Source organism: Lithobates pipiens, unplaced genomic scaffold (genome assembly GCF_037356315.1).
Source record: "Lithobates pipiens isolate NorthernLeopardFrog02 unplaced genomic scaffold, aLitPip1_a1.2 Scaffold_18, whole genome shotgun sequence".
Taxonomy (NCBI): Eukaryota; Metazoa; Chordata; class Amphibia; order Anura; family Ranidae; genus Lithobates; species Lithobates pipiens.
The window spans coordinates 447,989,273-448,007,871 of NW_027507758.1; the positions used below are offsets into that span (position 1 = coordinate 447,989,273).

Below are 18,599 nucleotides of genomic sequence, written 5' to 3' on the forward strand. Positions count from 1 at the left end.
CTGGGGTCAGGACTATTAAAGACACACTCAAGTTCCTTCAATCAAACTAGTTCACAAACTTTGTGACCAGGGCACAGTAATGCAGAAACAGAAAAGACCCTTATCTCAACTATTGCTACAAGGTTGGAAGTGTTCAAGTGTCTAAAATGTCTTTGTATGTTGTAACAATAAGACTATTCTTCACTATAAACATCTGAACTCAAGTCTGAGGGGTGTCTACACATTATATTGAAAACTTAGTAGGTGAGATTGTCAGGTCTCCACAAACTTTCAGCAATATAGCATAGGTAATATAACATTTTAGAATATTGACAACACAAACACACTAGACGAAGCAAACACTCTCAGGTCACAACATAAAATTGCCTTCATAAAACAAAAACAGATTTATTACTATTATTATTATAATACAGGATTTTTATAGCACCAACAGTTTGCGCTTCACTTAACAAAATTAAGGCAGACATTACAGTTACATTACAATTTGTTACAATAGGAATCAGAGGGTCCTGCTCATTAAAGTTTACAATCTAAAAGGGAGTGTCAATTGATACACAAGGTAATAGCTGTGGGGGATGAGCTGATGGAGAAAGTAAAACCGTGTATTAGTTAGAAGCAGGATAGGCTTTTTTTTTTTTTTTTATAAAGAGAAGGGTTTTCAGGGATAGTCTAAAGATGGATAGATTAGGGGACAGTCGGACAGATTTTGGCAGGGAGATCCAAAGGATGGGAGAAGTTCGGGAGAAATCCTGGAGGCGAGCATGGGAGGAGGTGACAAGGGAGCTAGAGAGCAGGGGGTCTTGGGAGGACCAAAGAGAGAGGCTTGGTTATTTTGGGACTAGGTTAGTGATGTAGCTGGGGGCAGAGTTATCGATGGCTTTGTAAATTATGGTTAGTACTTTGAATTTTATTTGTTGGGTGAATGGAAACCAGTGGAGGGATTGGCAGAGAGAGGTGCAGGACACTGAATGAAGGTGGATGAGTCTTGCAGTGGCATTCATTATAGACTGAAGAGGGGATAATCTATGTAAAGGTAACTCAATGAGGGAGTTGCAGTAGTCAAGGCAAGAGATAACCAGGGAGTGAATTAGAAGCTTGGTGGTGTCATTAGTTAAAAAGGGGCATATTCTGGAAATGTTGTGGAGGGCTAAGGCGGCATGATTTGGACAGGGATTGTATGTGGGACTGAAAGGACAGTTCAAAGTCTAAGATTACCCCTTGCACCCTGGCACGTGGGGACGGACATATATGTGCCATTGATCTTGACAGAGAAGTCAGGGGAAGGGAATATTAGGAGCTCGGTTTTAGATGGATTCATTTTGAGGAAGTGGTGTGACATCCAGGCTGATATGTCTGTTAGTAAATCAGTGATGCTGAGGAGACCGATGTGGTGAGCCAAAGGGCAGAAGGATAGATTTGGGTGTCATCGGCATATAAATGGTAGCAGAAGCCATGGGAGGCTATCAGCTGAACCAGGGATGAAGTGTAGATCGAGAATAGTAGAGGTCCAAGGCCGAAGCTTTGAGGACCCCAATGGTAAGAGGAGTTGGAGATGAGGAGATGGAGTTGTAAGCGACACTGAAGGTATGGTGAGATAGGTAAGATTTGAACCAGAGAGCGCAGACAAGGACACCAAGCAAATACATTTTTTTGGAGGAGGGGGTGGTCAACTGTATCAAAGGCTGCAGAAAGGTCCAAGAGTAAGGCCGCGTACACACGCGGGGACTGTTCCGCCCAACTTTGTCCGTCAAACAGTTTCGGCAAACAGTCCGCTCAAAATTAGCATGGACGGACATGGCCACACACGACGAACGAACAGTTTGCTGAAACCGTGCGCGATGACGTGAACGGCACGTACGACGGGACGAAGAATACGACGTCCTATACACTGCAATGCAAACTTCGGCGTGTAAATCCTTTCTGAGCATGCGCGGAACTTAGTTTGACGAACAAGCCTACACACGGGCGGACTGTTCGCTCAAACAAGGTTTCAGCGGACAGTTTTACGGAATTTCCGAAAAACCTTGTTCGTCAAACTGTCCGCTGAAACTGTCCGCTGAAAGCCCACACACGAGCGGACTGTCCGCCCAAACACTGTTCAGCGGACAAAGTTGGGCGAACAGTCCGCGCGTGTGTACGCGGCCTAAGAGTACGGAATAATGACTGTTGGTTTTCCTGTTAGTAAGTCATTTGTGAGTTTTAGGTGGACAGTTTCTGTGGGGTTCTGTGGGCGAAATCCAGACTGAGCGACCACCTCATTGAGAATAACCTTCTTGATCCCCTTCAGTCGGTTGTAGACTGAACGGTCAAGGAGTTTGGAGGATAGAGGGAGTAATGAGATGGGTCTTAGGCTGTTAAAATTGGTGGGGTTGCAGTGAGGACTTCTTTGGTATGGAAGTGACTAGTGCATGTTGTATAGGGTTGAGGAAGATGACAGTAGAGAGGGAGAGGTTGAAGAGAGTTAAAAAGAGTGAAGGATAGAGCCAGAAGGTAACCACAGTATTTGAGAAGGAACAGAGTCCAGGGGGCAGGAGGTTAGGTGAGTGTTTAGTGGCTTCCTCTATGGTAGCTGGGTTAAAAGAGGGAAGTATTGATTGTGCAGGAGGAAAAGGAGCAAAAGTGAGGGAGATATCTATAGATTGGAGCTCTCAAGACAAATTGTCTCAATCTTTTTTTTTTTAAGTGATTAGCAATCTTCTGGACAGTGAGTAAGTTAGTGAGTGGAGGTAATGGAGGATGAAGTAGAGCAGTAAAAGGTAGAAAAGAGTTGACAGGGACTGCATGAGAGAGTGTTAATGAGAATGATAAAGTAGGCCTGTTTGGCAGTGTGGAGGCAGGAATGGCAATTTTGGAGGGCAGATTTAAATTGTCTGAAATCGTGCTGTGATTTGGTCTTAAAAAGACGCTCAAGAGCACGGCTACATTTTTTGAGGCTTCTGGTATTGTCGGTCTGCCAGGGTTGTGGCGGTCAGGGCCTGTTTCTGTGTGTAATGAGGGGGACCAAGGTATCCAGGCTGGATGACAGTGAACTGTTATAGAAAGTAGGCAGGTTGGGGCAGGACAGATTTACATCTGTAAAGTTTCATCATGATTCGCACAATTCCTGAAACATATTCCTATAAATAAAACCCATGGGTTTATTACAAGACTCTAAATGTCTGTACTATCAGGTGCTAGCAGCATTGTACATCTTTACTTTCATAAATTCTCTGCTCAATCACAACTGTACAAGTGCAGTTTTACCTTGCCCGGCAGCACTCGATGCTCTGAAATTTCTCTGGCCAGGGAGAGCTGTATTTGAAGTCCTCTTCCTTTTCAAACCAGTACATGAAGCATTCGCTATGTCTATTGCGAGTCTTCTCTTCCTCAGTCAGCCGCTTATTACAGGCCTCCATGGCTTCTAGCAGTCGCGTCTGCAGGACAGGATGATTCACACAGTTCAGCTTTACTATTTTTTCACAACGGTAAACTGTTGGGCCATAAATCACTGGCCTCCCTAATGCAAGGAAAATCGTTCCTTTTCTGGACCTACCGTATATACTCGAGTATAAGCCGAGATTTTCAGCCTCTTTTTTGAGGCTGAAAGTGCCCCCCTCGGCTTATACTCGAGTCATCGCTGTCTGCCCGCTCGATCAGCGTGTCGAGCAGACAGACAGCGGCCATTCTGATTCAAAAGCCGCGCCTCCGGCTCCCCCTTCGCCTGTGATAGGCGGAACACTGAATTTCCCAGCAGCCTGTGTTCCGCCTATCACGGACTTCGTATCATCCTCGTACTACGGACGAGGATGATACGACGTCTGTGATAGGCGGAACACAGGCTGCTGGGAAATTCAGTGTTCCGCCTATCACAGGCGAAGGCGGCGGCGCAGCTTTTGAATTTTACAATGGCCGCCGACGAACGAAGAGGGCACGGGACGGAGGCAAGGCACAGGACGGCACGGCACGGGACGGGACGGGACGGGACCGGAGGCAAGGCACGGCGGCGAGGCACGGCGGCGAGGCACGGCGGCGAGGCACGGAGGCGAGGCACGGAGGCAAGGAGGCTCGGCACGGGACGGAGGCTCGGGACAAAGGCTCAGGACACAGGTAGGCTGGACACACACACACACACACACACACACACACACACACACACACACACACGGATACACACACACACACAGGGATGGATGGATGGATGGAGACACACACACACAGGGATGGACGGACACACAGGGATGGACGGACACACAGGGATGGACGGACACACAGGGATGGACGGACACACACACAGGGATGGACAGGCATGTCTTACCCTCGGCTTATACACGAGTCAATAAGTTTGCCAGTTTTTTTGGGGGTAAATTGGGGGCCTCGGCTTATATTCGGGTCGGCCTATACTCGAGTATATACGGTATGTCAAATTGCAACATATTGTTTTTCAACTACATATGCACTCATATTAGTGATCAGTCACCGAAAGCTGTAAATGCACATCTATTCTGGGAAAAATACATGACTTTAGATGTATTCGAGGAGGACTGAGAATGCATCCATAAAGGCTCAGTAAACATGACGGTCCAGGAAAATGGCTGCAAGATACAATTGCGCTGGTACAGAACCCCCGGTGCAGATCCAAAATTCTCGTCTTCCATTTCCAACTTATGCTGGAGATGTGGCTCAGAACTAGATGGTCTAGCCAACACTTCAACCTCTCTGGACCAAATTGTACCATATAACCTCCTCAGTCAGCACAATATATTAGACTTCACTCCAGCCCAGGTCCTTACGCATCACACTTCTCTCCACAGGAGATTGTACCTCAAATCCCTTGCGATACACATGGTGAATGCAGTCAAGCTCTATGTTCCAGTGATTTGGGGCTCCACTCAAGCCCTAACCATTCAGGAACGGTTTTCTAGACCTCACAAAATAGCATGGATGGATGGATGGAAGAACCGTTTTTTTTTTTGTTCAGCCTGATGGGTTGACTGAAAAAAAAAAAAACTGCGCAAACACAGCTCGCATCTTTGAAAGTTTGCAACTTAAAAGGTTCGTTTGTAGGGGACTTACTGTATAGTAATTTCTATTACAAAAGCTGTCTAAAAATGTACTTGTATCTTAGTGTGGACTTGCAGAAAAATCAGAAAGCTATTCATTCATGTAAGCAGGAAATTACGTTTCTGGGAAAGTTCTATACAACAGCTGTGTACAGAATGTCTCCAGGTTGCCATATTGCATTGGATAATACAGAAAATTAATTATAGCACTGCAGATAGAAATGGAAAGCAATTTTTAATAACATTTAATTACAATATGGCCTGTGTCACAATTGTATAAGCTATATCTATATGTGTGCGTGTAAGTGAGACTGTCACAGGGAGCATTCTCGGACATCATTTTCAGCATATCTGAACCATCTATCTATATACACATATCTATCCTATCCACACACAAGAGAGATAAAACACATGCCTAAGAAAAACTCACCTCATCAATAAATGGAATTAATACCACCGCTTCCCACTCCTGTTGTTTTCCATTGAGGTCAGTTTTAAAATCTTGGGGATAGTAATCTATTATGGGAGAGTCTTCACTAATCATTAGGCTCTGTGGAAAAATGCATTTGGTTAAAAAAAAAATCCAAAAACAATGAACCCTAGTCTAGGGTTGACAGTGGACAGTTAGTTACCTGATAGGCCTGAGGCAGCAAATCTTTACTAGCAGCAGGTAAGACAGCAAGTAGCTGTTCAAATGGCATGAAAGGTCTTGCCAAATCAAACTTCAGTTTCAAGTGACTGATATTCTGAATATCAGATAAGTATGGTGCATAATGGTAGGGGTAATACCTTGAAAGAGGGAAAAATAACAGTCATAGTAAACAAATACATTTGTTCTCAAAAGTTTGAATACACTGGCAGCAAAAAAAAAAAAAAGTTTGAGCCCCTCCTCACATACATAAACCCATGCAATGGGGTGCTATGTAAAAACTGGTGATTGCACTACACATTACATTTCACTGTGCACCCCAAAGTGAGACCAATAAGTTTAGCACCAGAGCTCCTGGGTAACTCTAAACTGATGACCTGTAGATGCTTTTAAATAATTCCCTATGCAAAATTGGATATTGATGTCTTTTTGCTGTTTTGCAGGCACACACACGTTTAATGCTCGACATGTTGGGCATCTATTAACTTCATCTTTTTTTATTTTTTACCAAAAAATTTGCCAATTTATTACGTGCCCTAAAATTAACTTTAGTTTATTACTTACTGGAATCATAAAATGTTATGCTAATATCATCTGGAACTACCAAAATTACATTCTCTACAGTGTCTGCTTTCAGAAAATATATAATGTTTGGAGGAGTTTAAGTAATCTTCAGGCCTAAAAGTATTATTTTAATCATGTTAACAAAAAAAAAAGAAGAAGAAAAAAATAAAAAATGGCTCTGCAGCTCAAATGGTTAAATGGTGATTTCTCAGCAAAATAAAGCATGCAGACATGGATGGATGGGGAGTTTGCTTGGAATACCAAAACTGAATTACATAGCGTTTTTGGTCTGTGGTGCTCAGATACAGTGTACTCCAGCTGGCAGGTCTAAAAAAAACTGATGTGAACTGAACACTGATGTAAACTGAATCTGAATGGATAACACCCGTGTGAAAGGACCCTTAGGGTTCACATATATTTTCTGGAACTCCCAAAGCACTTAATAGATGGAAAGGCATTAGACTACTATAAAAATTAGCTAGACAATGTACATCTGTGGCTACATTACAAACAGCATTGTAGAACAGTTAAAGCATCTAAACATCAATCTGTGCCAGCCTAAATCCAGTTATTATGAGAAGAAGAAGCCTGGGAAAGTTACATTTTTTCAACTTGCCATCTATTAAATCTTCTGCCCTTGGTGTACATTTTTTCTGACAGTAAATACATTATACAGCCCACTTCCTGTTTCTTGTCTGGTAAAAAGCCTAGGCTTATGATATCATGCACAGCTCTCTCTTTCACTCTCCTGAGAGTTTATTTGGGGGGGGGGGGGGGGGGTGAGTCATAAGAGGGCCAATGAGAGCTGCAGGTGTGCCCCTGTGCCAATCCAGGAAGTGAACGGACAGCAGCTTCAGCTGCTCACGGTTAAAATGGCTGCAGCCAGACTCAGTGGAGGGAGAATTTTGTAGCATATTTGGCAAGTACAGAATCACAGTATACATAAAATAATATGCAAAGTGGTTGGAGGGAAGCTTCAGAATGGCAAATATGTTTTTATTACAAATTATGTGAGCAGACTACAGTTCCTCTTTAAATAAAAACCCTTTACCTCCTCTAAGCAAGCCAAAGTTATGGATCGGGGGTGGGGAATGGACGCTTTTTGGTGCCAATCATTAAGAGCTGATAATTGGGTCCTTAACAAAGTACTGGAAAATAACAGCAACGTAGGATTTTTTTTCCCCAACTCATTTCACATGAAACTTTTTATACACTGTACAAAATATATAGTATCGTTCCCCCCCCAACAGCTGCTACTTCCATTACAGAGATCTGTGGAAATTGTCACAGCCAACAGGTTTCAAAAAATGCTAGTCACCTGGCTCCCTCTGGTTTCACTGACCCAGAACAAGCAAGCGGCAACCAAAGTGAGAGAGTAGTCCGAACTCTAGACCTACACACCTGTTGAAGGCCAGGAACTCGGATTACTGAAGATGAACAGCATGACAACCAGACAACTAGCATTTTTAGAAGGAGATGTTAGAAATGTGAGTGCCCATTTTCTTCAGGTTTTCTTTAACATTAATTTACATGTGAGATTGTTAAATACAAAGTTATCGTTTTGCAATAAGTATAGAGCATCATTTTTTTATTTCAGTTAAATCTAAGAACTTCAGAGATGCAAAAGGTGAAAACACTGAATGTTACTTCATTATTTAAACCCATCCTGGCAGAACCAGCTCATTGCATTTTCATAGTATGCAAAAACATAATCGCCTTTCACTTCAAAGTGAAATACTCTGCATAGAATAGTCTGAGAGAGTGAATAAGCCCTTCCATAATATAAGGGCAGAGCAGAGACAATGAGAGTTAATCTCTTCATGTCTGTGTGCTTCCATCAAGAAGATGAGCAGACCATAGAGCTCTACATTCCAATATACTACATATCCATGGAGACTACACTAGGGCTTTTTCCCTATGTGTACTAGACACATACATGAATGCAAAAGCTGCATCACTCCAAATAAAAAAAATAAAAAACTTTCCACTCACCAGCTCCAGGATTGGACCCCATGGTAGTAATAGTGCAAAATCCACTGTATAGCCTGGACATAACATTCAGCTTGTTCAGCCAGAAACTCACTAAAGTAGAGTAATAAGAAAAGCACTCATTTCAGACTTATGAATCTCTGTATGTTCATATATTTCAATTCTTGCATTCAAATAATGAAAAAGCACAAAACAACAGCAGAGAGGGTCCGAGGGGAACCACTGAGCAGGCATACTACCTGGAGGAACTGACCAATGCTATGGATAATGAGGAAAGGGTTGAATTAGAAGAGTGATGAAGGTGGAAGAGCACAGCAGTGCTCAGCAGAAAACCTGCACAGATAACTGAGAAAAAAAAAGGGATACGAAGACCAGCACTTGTCCAGGGAAGGTGACAGTCAACATCAATAGCCAGCCAGTTCATCACTAGCGGTAGTTCAGTGCAATACTGCAGGGAGCCATTGTAAATACACTAAGGCAAGTCCAGAAAGCACACCTAGATTCTGCTCCAACTGCTCTGGTTCCATCCTCTGGCCCCTACATCACTGCATAAATAAAAAAGGAACCATGGTGCTTGGCACCCAAAACGAATGGGCGAGTCTAATGGAGGATACCGTGCTTGAATGGAGGGGAGGCAGAAATTGTATGTACAACTTTTACCTGACAAACATTTATTAAATGGCGAAGGGATTACCAGAACACAATGGATTAGATAAAACACAAAGCTAAAAACATTAAGCGTGCTTTTCAGCTCCCCTTGTCTTAATGTAATCGCATACTGAGCAGTTTGTTAAGGGTGGAAGTCACTGCAGTGAGGACACATTCAAGTTTATGATTTATTCTTTAATATTTTTTCTTCTATTATTTTATTATTTTTTAAAGTATGGGAAAAAATGCCAAACTCTACTTATCCCCTTTACATTCCAAGGCCAACCCCAGTTGAATCCATCATCCAACACTGCTGGTCCTTTTTTAGGTTGCATGACAGGATATTTCTACCAATTTCTTGCCAGCCCTGCTTGTCACTGAGACACTCCCTTAGAGTAGATCATCATGCAGTCTGGGCTTACAGTACTTCAGGATGAAGTGGTGCTCACGTGCCATTACTTGAGCACTGTTCAGTCCAGAAGGAAAGCGGACTCCTGCCACAGGTGAAAAAGGACCCTAAATGTTACCAGATCTGTTAGAAGACTGCAGTGAAAATGATATATTTAGGGGGTATGGTAAAAAAATAAATAAATAAACAACTAAAAGAAAAAGAAAAAAAGCTGGGGGAACGGGTCTTCAACAGTGATAGAAGAGAGTTTCAAAGAAGAGAAGGAAGGAGGGAAGTAAGGAAAGAAGGAAAGAGAAGGAAGGGAACGAAGGAAGATTATGTGTTAAATAAAACCTGTCATTGTTGACCAACACTGCCAGATTCAAATAGTAATTTTTCCAGCTGTCAGAAGAGTCACGCTTGTGGAAACAGGCAACAGAGACAGTTGTTTTTTTTTTTTCAATACTGATAAATATGTATGTCTGTGGTACAGATAACATTGTATTTGGCCTCTAAAGAAATATAAAAAAAACAACAAACGTGTTCGATTTTACACTAGGCATAATACTGCATCTAATTGTCATCTGTATGAACCTAGTTTGGGTGGTGATAAAATAACTGTAGCTCAAAGATAATAAAGCTCATAAAGGTTATTTGAGGGGACAAGTGTTCTGGGTGAGACTGATATGTACCATTTAGGAGTTTTAAAGCAACGTTTCATATACTCACTCTGACACAACCTCCACTCCCATTTTTGTCATGTAATAAGTTCTTTTGTACTGTCGAAACTCGGTCTCAAATATATCTTCATCTTCTGCATCCTCATCTAAACCTAACATATCATAAAAAAAAAATAAAAAAAAGTGTACACAAACAGGTAAAGTATTAAGTTAGCATGCACAAAGATCACTTTTTTATTGCATTTGAATTTGTAGGCTCCAGTTTAAAAAAAAAACTATAAAAATAAAACTATAAGTGCCATTTGGTTGCAAGGCAGTATCCAATATGAACAGTGTAATAATACCACCTAGCAGTCAGGTCAGAATGAATACATTACTCAAATGACAAACAAGTCTGATTGAATGAACCATGGCAACAAATATAATTAAAGTGGATGTAAACAGCCTCACAAAGATTAAACAAATCGCCCTACATACGTTTTACGTGTATATCCACTGTCTTCGTGTGCGTGTGTGCGTGTGTATCCTTTAGAAAGTGCTCTTCATGTTAAAAATTTTTCTCTTCCTGGTTAGCACTGGTAGTGGATTATTGGCATACAACCAAGACGCTGATAAACGCTAAAAACACTATTGCAAAAATGTTGAAAAACTCACTGCAAAGCTACTGGCGTTTTAGAACGTTATTTTAACGTCCAGTGTGCATGAGGCCCTTATAGTTCAACTATGCAGCATACAGCACACAAGTTTTAACAAAACAGGTAGCGGCAGGATTACGTACATTTAGAATCATCTTCTCCATCATTTTCTAATGCAATTAAGCAGAGAGAGTCATCGACAACCTGGGAAGACAAAAAACATATTCTAATAAATATACATGTTTTCTAAAAAGAATACATTTAATGCCCTTTTCACTAACATTAACAGTTTTTTGACAGAGGCTGCGAACATGGCTCAACTGTGAACATCAAGAGGCAGAATCCTGCCATCTGCGTCAATGGATGCAGCAGCAGGACTCGGAAGCTTGCCCGCAAAAGTGTCCCCTTTGGAATGCAGGTCTCAGAGGAGCCAGAAGCCCAGCTGGGGGACCCCAGAGGGGGAGAATCGGGGGCCCTTGCACAGAGGAGGTAAGTATAACATGTATTACAAAGGAAAGGGTTTTTTGGGACTTAAATGAGGCAGTGGCCTGACAGTCCAATGATTCCATCCCTATCAATATTGGGGGAAAAAGTGAGAATTGGGACTTTAAATGAAGCACACGGTAGCAAATAGAACGAATTGGTGAAAAAATGTAGGTTATTACTTCGTAATGTAAAATTGAAACTTTTTTTTATAATAATAATAGCATTACATAATTCACAATCCAATAAAACATATGTACATACACATATGCAGTTAGTACCTATGCAACCTGTTGAATTTACTGATTCAATATAATGTCAATATGAATGAAGGAAATGGAGTATGATGTAAAAAATTACATAAAAAATAAACATATATTACATAAGCAAAATGTCATGAAGAATCTTGTGAAACAATGATTGATATAAAATATGGTAGTTGATAGCTCGACACGTTTCGTGGCTTTTGGCCACGCCTCAGGAGCAAGACTGTAGTACACATTTGTGTCGATAAGTAGAAACATTTCTTCCAGTTTACTTTTCATAATCATCCCAACCTCCTTCCTGGATGGCTGACATACGTCTCTACTTCTTCCTCTGAACAGATATTAATCTGTTCTTCGCCCTGATGATGGTGAGGTATGGTGTGACCTTCCTGTGTGGAATAACGGGAATACAGAGGACGGGGACATCTCTCTGGTGGGTTTCCATTACTGGATCCATCTAAGCTGATATCTAGAGAAGGTTTCTCCTTCTCTGTAGACTTCTGATAACCCATCACCTCTTCTTCTTTAAACTTAACTGTCACACACTGTACATCTGTTCTTCATGCTGATGATGGTGAGGGATGGTGTGGTCTTCCTGTGTGGAATTCGGGGAATACAGAGGACAGCTCTCCTCCATAGATTGCTGATCTCCACTTACCAACGTTTCTTCTGCCTCTTCACTCTCTGCTTTGAAGTCTTTCAGTTCGTCACCCTAATGATGGTGAGGGATGGTATGACCTTCCTGTGTGGAATAAAGAGGACAGGACATCTCTCTGGTGGGTTCCCATTGCTGGATCCATCTGGTGATGTGAGGGGCGGCTGATTCTCCAACATGATGTCCTTGTAGAGATCCTTGCATCCTTCTAAATGCTCCCACTCCTCCATGGAGAACTAGACAGTGATATCCAGACACCTTATAGGAACCTCTCCTGTCAGCAGATCAATGATTTTGTTGGTGACTTCTAGAATATTCTTCTAATCCCTTCTCTTGAAGAGCTGCAATGTTTTCTCTCTACGTCCTCATAACTTGGTATAACGTGTTATTTTTTAAAAAAAACCTTTACAAGCGACCCCTTTAAATATTTGTAAACAAAAATAATGAAATGGTATATAGAACCTCAGGAATAAAATAGTATCTTTTCTTAGGCCTGTTTCACACAGGCTTCAGCTTGTATAAGAGCAGTGCGAACAGCAACTTTTAACAAAGCATTTGCAGAGCTTTCAGCAAGCTTTGCTAAAGCATTTAAAATACCATTCAGCACCAGCTGATAAATGCTGAACACTGATCCTTATCAAAGTGTTGATTTCCACTTTAATCAAGCTGTTACTAGGCTTTGGCATTTCTTCTAGCTTGTTTGATGCCCGCTAGTAGTTTGCTTAAAATGGCAAACACTCCCCATCTGAGAGAAAAGAAAAACGCTTTTCCAGCCTCAGGAGCAGATGGTTTCCCAGAGGTAGGTTTTGCCTTCCTTTTCTGGGGCAATTAGGGTATTCCTACCACTTCCTTAAGGGGACTGTACGAGGACTGACAAACTGATGCATCCCATCAAAGGGCATTTCTTGCGCTGATGCTCCCCAAACCAACATTTGAGCCAAAGGGTCCTTCACATTTGTACCAAATAAAGGCCCATTCTGGATATTTGGCATACAATATTCAATAGCCCATCCACACAAAGTAGAGCCACAGGTGTGAGCTTCAGCTGCTGGAGAACAGCAGGATCCATCAGGATACATCCAGGATCATAAAACAAAATAACTTTGGGACAGACAGTTAAAGTAGGGCAGATGGACATAGTCACAACAGCAGGCTGTAGTAGAAGACGTGTGAGGGAGAACATGGCTAAAACATGGAGTGCAGCATCTGGTGCAGCTATACAAGGCAGCCAATCAGCTTCTAACTTCAGCTTGTTCAGTTAATGTTTGACCAAAAAGAAAAAGCAGAAAGCGGATTGGTTTCTATGCAGAGCTTCACCAGATTTTGCTAGTAAATCAACTCCTAAGAGCCTTGTTAAGCAAGGAAATGGCTGGGTCTACAGACAACCTTTGGAATCCCTCCTTCATAGGGTATTCCTGGATAAATGCATAAAAAGAGTAAAGACCTTTTTTGGATTAGGCTAATCAGCACATAAGTCTGGATACAATAGGGAATACATTGGAAAGGTCTTGACATGCTGAGCACAGCGTCAAATGCACATAGGCACAATACAGGCTGGCCAGGGGTCTTACTTTTATTGAATTCAGAGTGTGGAATCCAGGCTGTACTAAGAATCAGCCGATCCAGAAAGCTACAAAATGAGCCCCGAGCTCTGCAACAACTGAACAAAACTTACCAGAAGAAATAAAGTCTTGATAGAAGAAAAAATGAGTTGCTTCTCTCACAGCAGAGAAGACATCCATTCTCCTAAGATACTAGTGAAAAAAAATGAGCCTCTCTGTGTGTCTGTGTGTGTGCGTGTGCGTGTTTAATACCGTTCTGTCCATGCAGCTTTTTTTTGTCAGTATCTAATCTCCTAAGGGCATCAGTATAGCCCAATTTTCCTAAACACTATTCCTATATCCCCTAAGGCAGCCCTCAAAATTTCAGCTCACAACGTGCAAATAAAAAATGGGTTCTGGCGAGTGTGGGTTGCCTACAAGTGGGGAGGCGAGCACCGCCGGCAGGCAGGGTTGAATGGGAGCTGTTCTCCGAGCGATCGCTCCAGGGGGAAGAGAGAGGCGAGAAGGTGGCAAGCTGGCTGGATCACAGAGCGAGGATTGCCCGCTGCAACAGGTGACATTAGAATTGCCGTCCGCTCCCGGTCACACACAGCCCCGCCTCCTGACCCGGCGCCTATGACAGACCGAAGACATCCCAGCATTGGACAGCTGTTCTGTCTGCCACAGGTGCCGGGTCAGGAGGCGGGGCCGTGTGTGACTGCGAGCGGACAGAAATTCTAATGTAAGGTGTTACGGCAGGCCATTCCCGCTCTGATGATCCGGCCACCTTCTCTCTTCCGCGTCACAGGTCGCGCTGCATTTGTGGGCACAGGTCACGCTGCAATGATGGGCACAGGTCACGCTGCAACGATAAAGTTGCTGTTCATATTTCTTTTTGTAACTTAATTCTGCATAAAACATTTAAGTGTAATTTCATGAGATAATTTAGGAGGGCGTATTTAGGGGCGGGGCAACTGGTGGCAAGTAACCCTTAAGGTAGCTTGGTACTTGAAATTTTGAGCCCTGCCATATTATATAATCTATTAAAAATAAACGTATTCATTCCATTAATAATATTATACAAAATTGGTGATCCCATTAAACAAACCCAAACTATTAGAATTAAAAAAAAAAAATGGTCTACTCTTGGAGATATATTGTGGATACTCTTGCCCCTGTCCTAACACAAGTTTATCCTACGGCGTTTCGGGAGGGGGAACTGCCACCATCCATGTACTTTGCCACAGTGTTCCTTATACCTAAACCGGATAAGAACCCATCTGAGTGCGTGTCTTACCAATTTCTTTATTAAATATAGACAACAAAATACTAGTGAAGGTCTTGGCCAGGAGCTTAACGCAGTAATTCTTAGTATAATTCACCCGGGCCAAACTGGCTTTATGCCAGGAAAGACCACCTCGATCAACATTCGTAGGATGCAAATGATAGTTCAGCTCAAAACGGAAACTCAGCGGAAACTCCAATTTTCTATTCTACAGGTTGATGTTCGAATGACATTGCCGAATCTATATTACTATTATTTGGCAGGGCAGCTGCGCCACTTGACTGACTGGTTGATACCAGCAATGCCAGCGATGGTTGAGTCATATCTTGCCCATGTACTAAAAATTAAAGCACCAGTCGGTGGCACTGGAGGCAACTTTGACTGCTCTGGGTGAGAGACATATTGTACCAACATTGACTTTAGCCTGTATGGTATGGAGGTAAGCTAAGAGAATCACAGATTTAAAAAAAGGCACTATTGTGACTCTTCTGCTCTGGCATAACCCGATGTTCCCTCATTTAAAGCAATTTACAGACTATTATTTTTGGGAACTTAGGGGTTACTCTGGAAGAGATCTATGATGGAAATGCATTAGCTTCTTTTGATGGATTGTAGAGGAAGTATGAACTGCCACAAACCACCTTTTATAGGTATCTTAAACTTAGACATGTGATACAAACTCAATTTGGTACCCATGAAACTGACTTTTCTTATTACCCACTGATAGGGGTGCTCAGATCTCAAGGCCCTAGGGGATGTATATCAACTTTATACCTCAATTAGTTGTCTGCTAAGACTAGCGGGGCTCCACTTGTGGTGTGCACAAAATGGCAACAACTTATCCCCGATTTATCTGACAAGGACTGGAAGGATGCATGCTCATCCCATCTATCTGTATCCCCGGATGTCAACAAAAAATTGATCCACCTTTATATGTTACATCAATCATATCTAACCCCAGTTCAACTGCATGCAATGCATGGTCTGCCTGCACTAGGTGTACCTGTCCGCGAGCAGACTTCGTGCATATTATGTGGCTTTGTCTAGTCATAGCAAGGTATTGGCAGCGGGTGATGGAGGTATTGACTGCAGTTTTGTCAGTTCCTTTTCCATTTACCCCACTGGTGTGTTTGCTAGGAGTCCTGGACGAGGAACTGTGGCCGAGACATAGTAGGACCATGTTAATGGAAACACTATTTTTTGCTCATAAACCTGTAGCACTTAAGTGGATGCAGCCTACCCCTCCATCCATCCATACGCAAGTAGCTTTGGTTAGTAAATCAGGTATTACCTTATGAAAAACTTATATTGTTTTCCCAGCTAAATATAACAAGGTATGGGATGCTTGGTGTTCTTCCGCTCTTACTGCAACCAATGCTTGAGAATATTGCTAAGGGTATTAAGTAGCAGTTATCTATAAATTCTGTGATTCTTTGTTATTAAACACATGCATCAGGATTGGTTTGAAGGGGAATGCTGCATAATTGTGATTACAAAAAACCTGTGTGCACTGTAAATGTACCTCACTGTTTTTTATGCTCATGTCAGTGTCTTATACCTTTTTCAATAAAAAGTTTAAAAAAATAAATAAAAAAAAAGACAATGTTGTCTCTAGCACATTAAACTCCAAAAACTCCTACTGCAGGTATTTCAGCCAGGAATAGTCTGTACAAATCAGCCCTGTATAGTTCCTGTATTATGGGTGAGAAGGCATCAGGATAAGATAAAATCAAGGTCTTATAGCACGTCTATAGCAGCTGTATAATCCATTGAACGCAGTCACAGATGTACTATCACACAGTTTTGTGGACTCTGGTGCTTTCCAGCAATTAAAGTTAGTGGAGATAGTGCAGTTCTCTCCATGATAAACTGCCATTGCTGTGTCCTTGGAGTTTGTAGTCAGCAGGTGCAGATTCTCAACTACCCTATTAGCTTAGAGCTATGTATTTAAATTTAAGGCTCCGTTTACACCTACAGATGCGTGCCTGTTTTTTTTTTGTGTGTTCAGGTGTGGCATGTTTACAATAGCCTATCCATTTCAAAACAACTGCCATACGAGTGACAATCGCGCACTATAAATGCGAGAACCATGTTTTTTGTTTACTTTTTTACCATGCATTTTGGCATGGATTTTCTCATGCTCTTTAGCACAGTGTGTTGGGACGCCAAAAATAAAAAAATCAAACCTAATTGTAAGCCAAAAAAATATATATATATATATTATACTTACCTGCTATATGCAATGGTTTGCATAGATGCATATAATGCTTGTATAATGGATAATTATTCCTGCGCTGCCATATATAAGGCACAAAGAAAGGGGGAAGAAATAAGAGAACTGCTGCAAACACAGAGTGTGGGTCAAACCGTATCCACTGGGGATTGTAATGTATTAAGGAAATGGTGTTGCGCTGTTCTAAGAGGTAACAGAAAATTGTACGATAGTGACAAGATAGATTGGACAAGATAATGTAATATTCTCCACAGAAAGTAGCATTAAAGATGGTAATATAGATGTAATGGGAAAATAAGTTGCTACAACCAGCAGTACCGGTAAGAAGCCAGTAGGTGCAAAGTGCAACGGATTTCTTTGGTATCTCAGTACAAGAAATAAACACGTAAGTATAAAGGGAAAAGAAATTAAAATAATAATAATAAAGTGCAACAATAACTATTATTCCAAAACAAATATTAAAATATCTTTAATGCTAATTTCTGCTGAGAATATTACATTATCTTGTCTAATCTATCTTGTCACGATTGTACAATTTTCTGTTACCTCTTAGACTAGCGCAACACAGTTTCCTTAATACAATATAATGCTTGTAGGTTTAAAAAAAAAAAACACACCACTTTAAGAACCAATGTGTGCCTGCAAAAAATAGTGCAATTTTGTGTGCGCCACAGAAATGCTCATAATTTTGCTGGTGTTACTGTTCGGACAAGTGTGAATGGAGCCTTAAATCAGAGTCTCTTGCAAATAAAAGTACTATTGAACCGATTAACTACAGCACACTCACGCCTTGTTTGTTACTAGATACTATCCACTTCATAAAAATCGCAGTCTCTAATGGCAAGCTTGTACATCGGTCATACTAAGTGATCCGCATAACCACAGCCATCTGTCATCTAATAGCTGTAAACTGAAGCCAGACTATAATTAGCACTAGGGATACTCAATCTCAAACCATGCTAGCAACTGCTAATAAACGACAAAAGTCCTGATTTGCTAGGCTGTTAGTAAAATTTCCATCAAGACCGATTTTTGCGGTTTACCACCTTCCCAAGGATCTGTACCCATAAGCACACTGCATATAAAATAAAACTTGTCTACAGTCCTGTGCATCTCTTTGTGATTGTTACAGCTAATCAAAATCCTCAATTTCTCATAGACAAGCTGATATAGCAGTTGCTGGCTGAGATACAAGTCCCAACATCATAATTCCATTACACTTGTCCTGTATGAGGTCGGGGATAAGGTGGAAGGTGCTCCCACTGACACGTTTGGCGCAGACTTCATCAGTTTGGTCTTCTTCAAGTCCAGCCATCTCAAAGGACTTTTTCCTGACAGGCTCCATGGCAGCATACGTGTGGGTTAGCCCCGCCTCCATAATTACCCAATAGGACCCCTACTCCCATAAATCTTTGCTCCAAGCTGCTATCTGTGTTCCTTTTTTGTCCTCCTCCATAGAACAGGTGTTTCCTATCTGAAGAGATCTTCACTACGATCAAGTCGGCCGACTATCAAGCTATTTTCCTCCGATAGGCCCTGTCTGT

At 41.7% G+C, this 18,599-nt stretch overlaps 1 protein-coding gene across 3 annotated transcripts in view; it reads right to left on the bottom strand.

Annotated features, from left to right (window-relative positions):
• The window catches only part of XRN1 (5'-3' exoribonuclease 1), a 155,979-nt gene that overhangs the window by 89,537 nt on the left and 47,843 nt on the right, over positions 1 to 18,599 (bottom strand). For all 3 annotated transcript variants that reach the window (XM_077488212.1, XM_077488211.1, XM_077488210.1), the window contains exons 11-16: positions 10,736 to 10,796; positions 10,007 to 10,109; positions 8,245 to 8,334; positions 5,672 to 5,828; positions 5,470 to 5,589; positions 3,244 to 3,413 (exon numbers count right to left, since the gene is read on the bottom strand). In XM_077488212.1, coding sequence (XP_077344338.1) covers positions 3,244 to 3,413; positions 5,470 to 5,589; positions 5,672 to 5,828; positions 8,245 to 8,334; positions 10,007 to 10,109; positions 10,736 to 10,796 — 701 coding nt within the window. The remainder of the gene's footprint in view (positions 1 to 3,243; positions 3,414 to 5,469; positions 5,590 to 5,671; positions 5,829 to 8,244; positions 8,335 to 10,006; positions 10,110 to 10,735; positions 10,797 to 18,599) is intronic.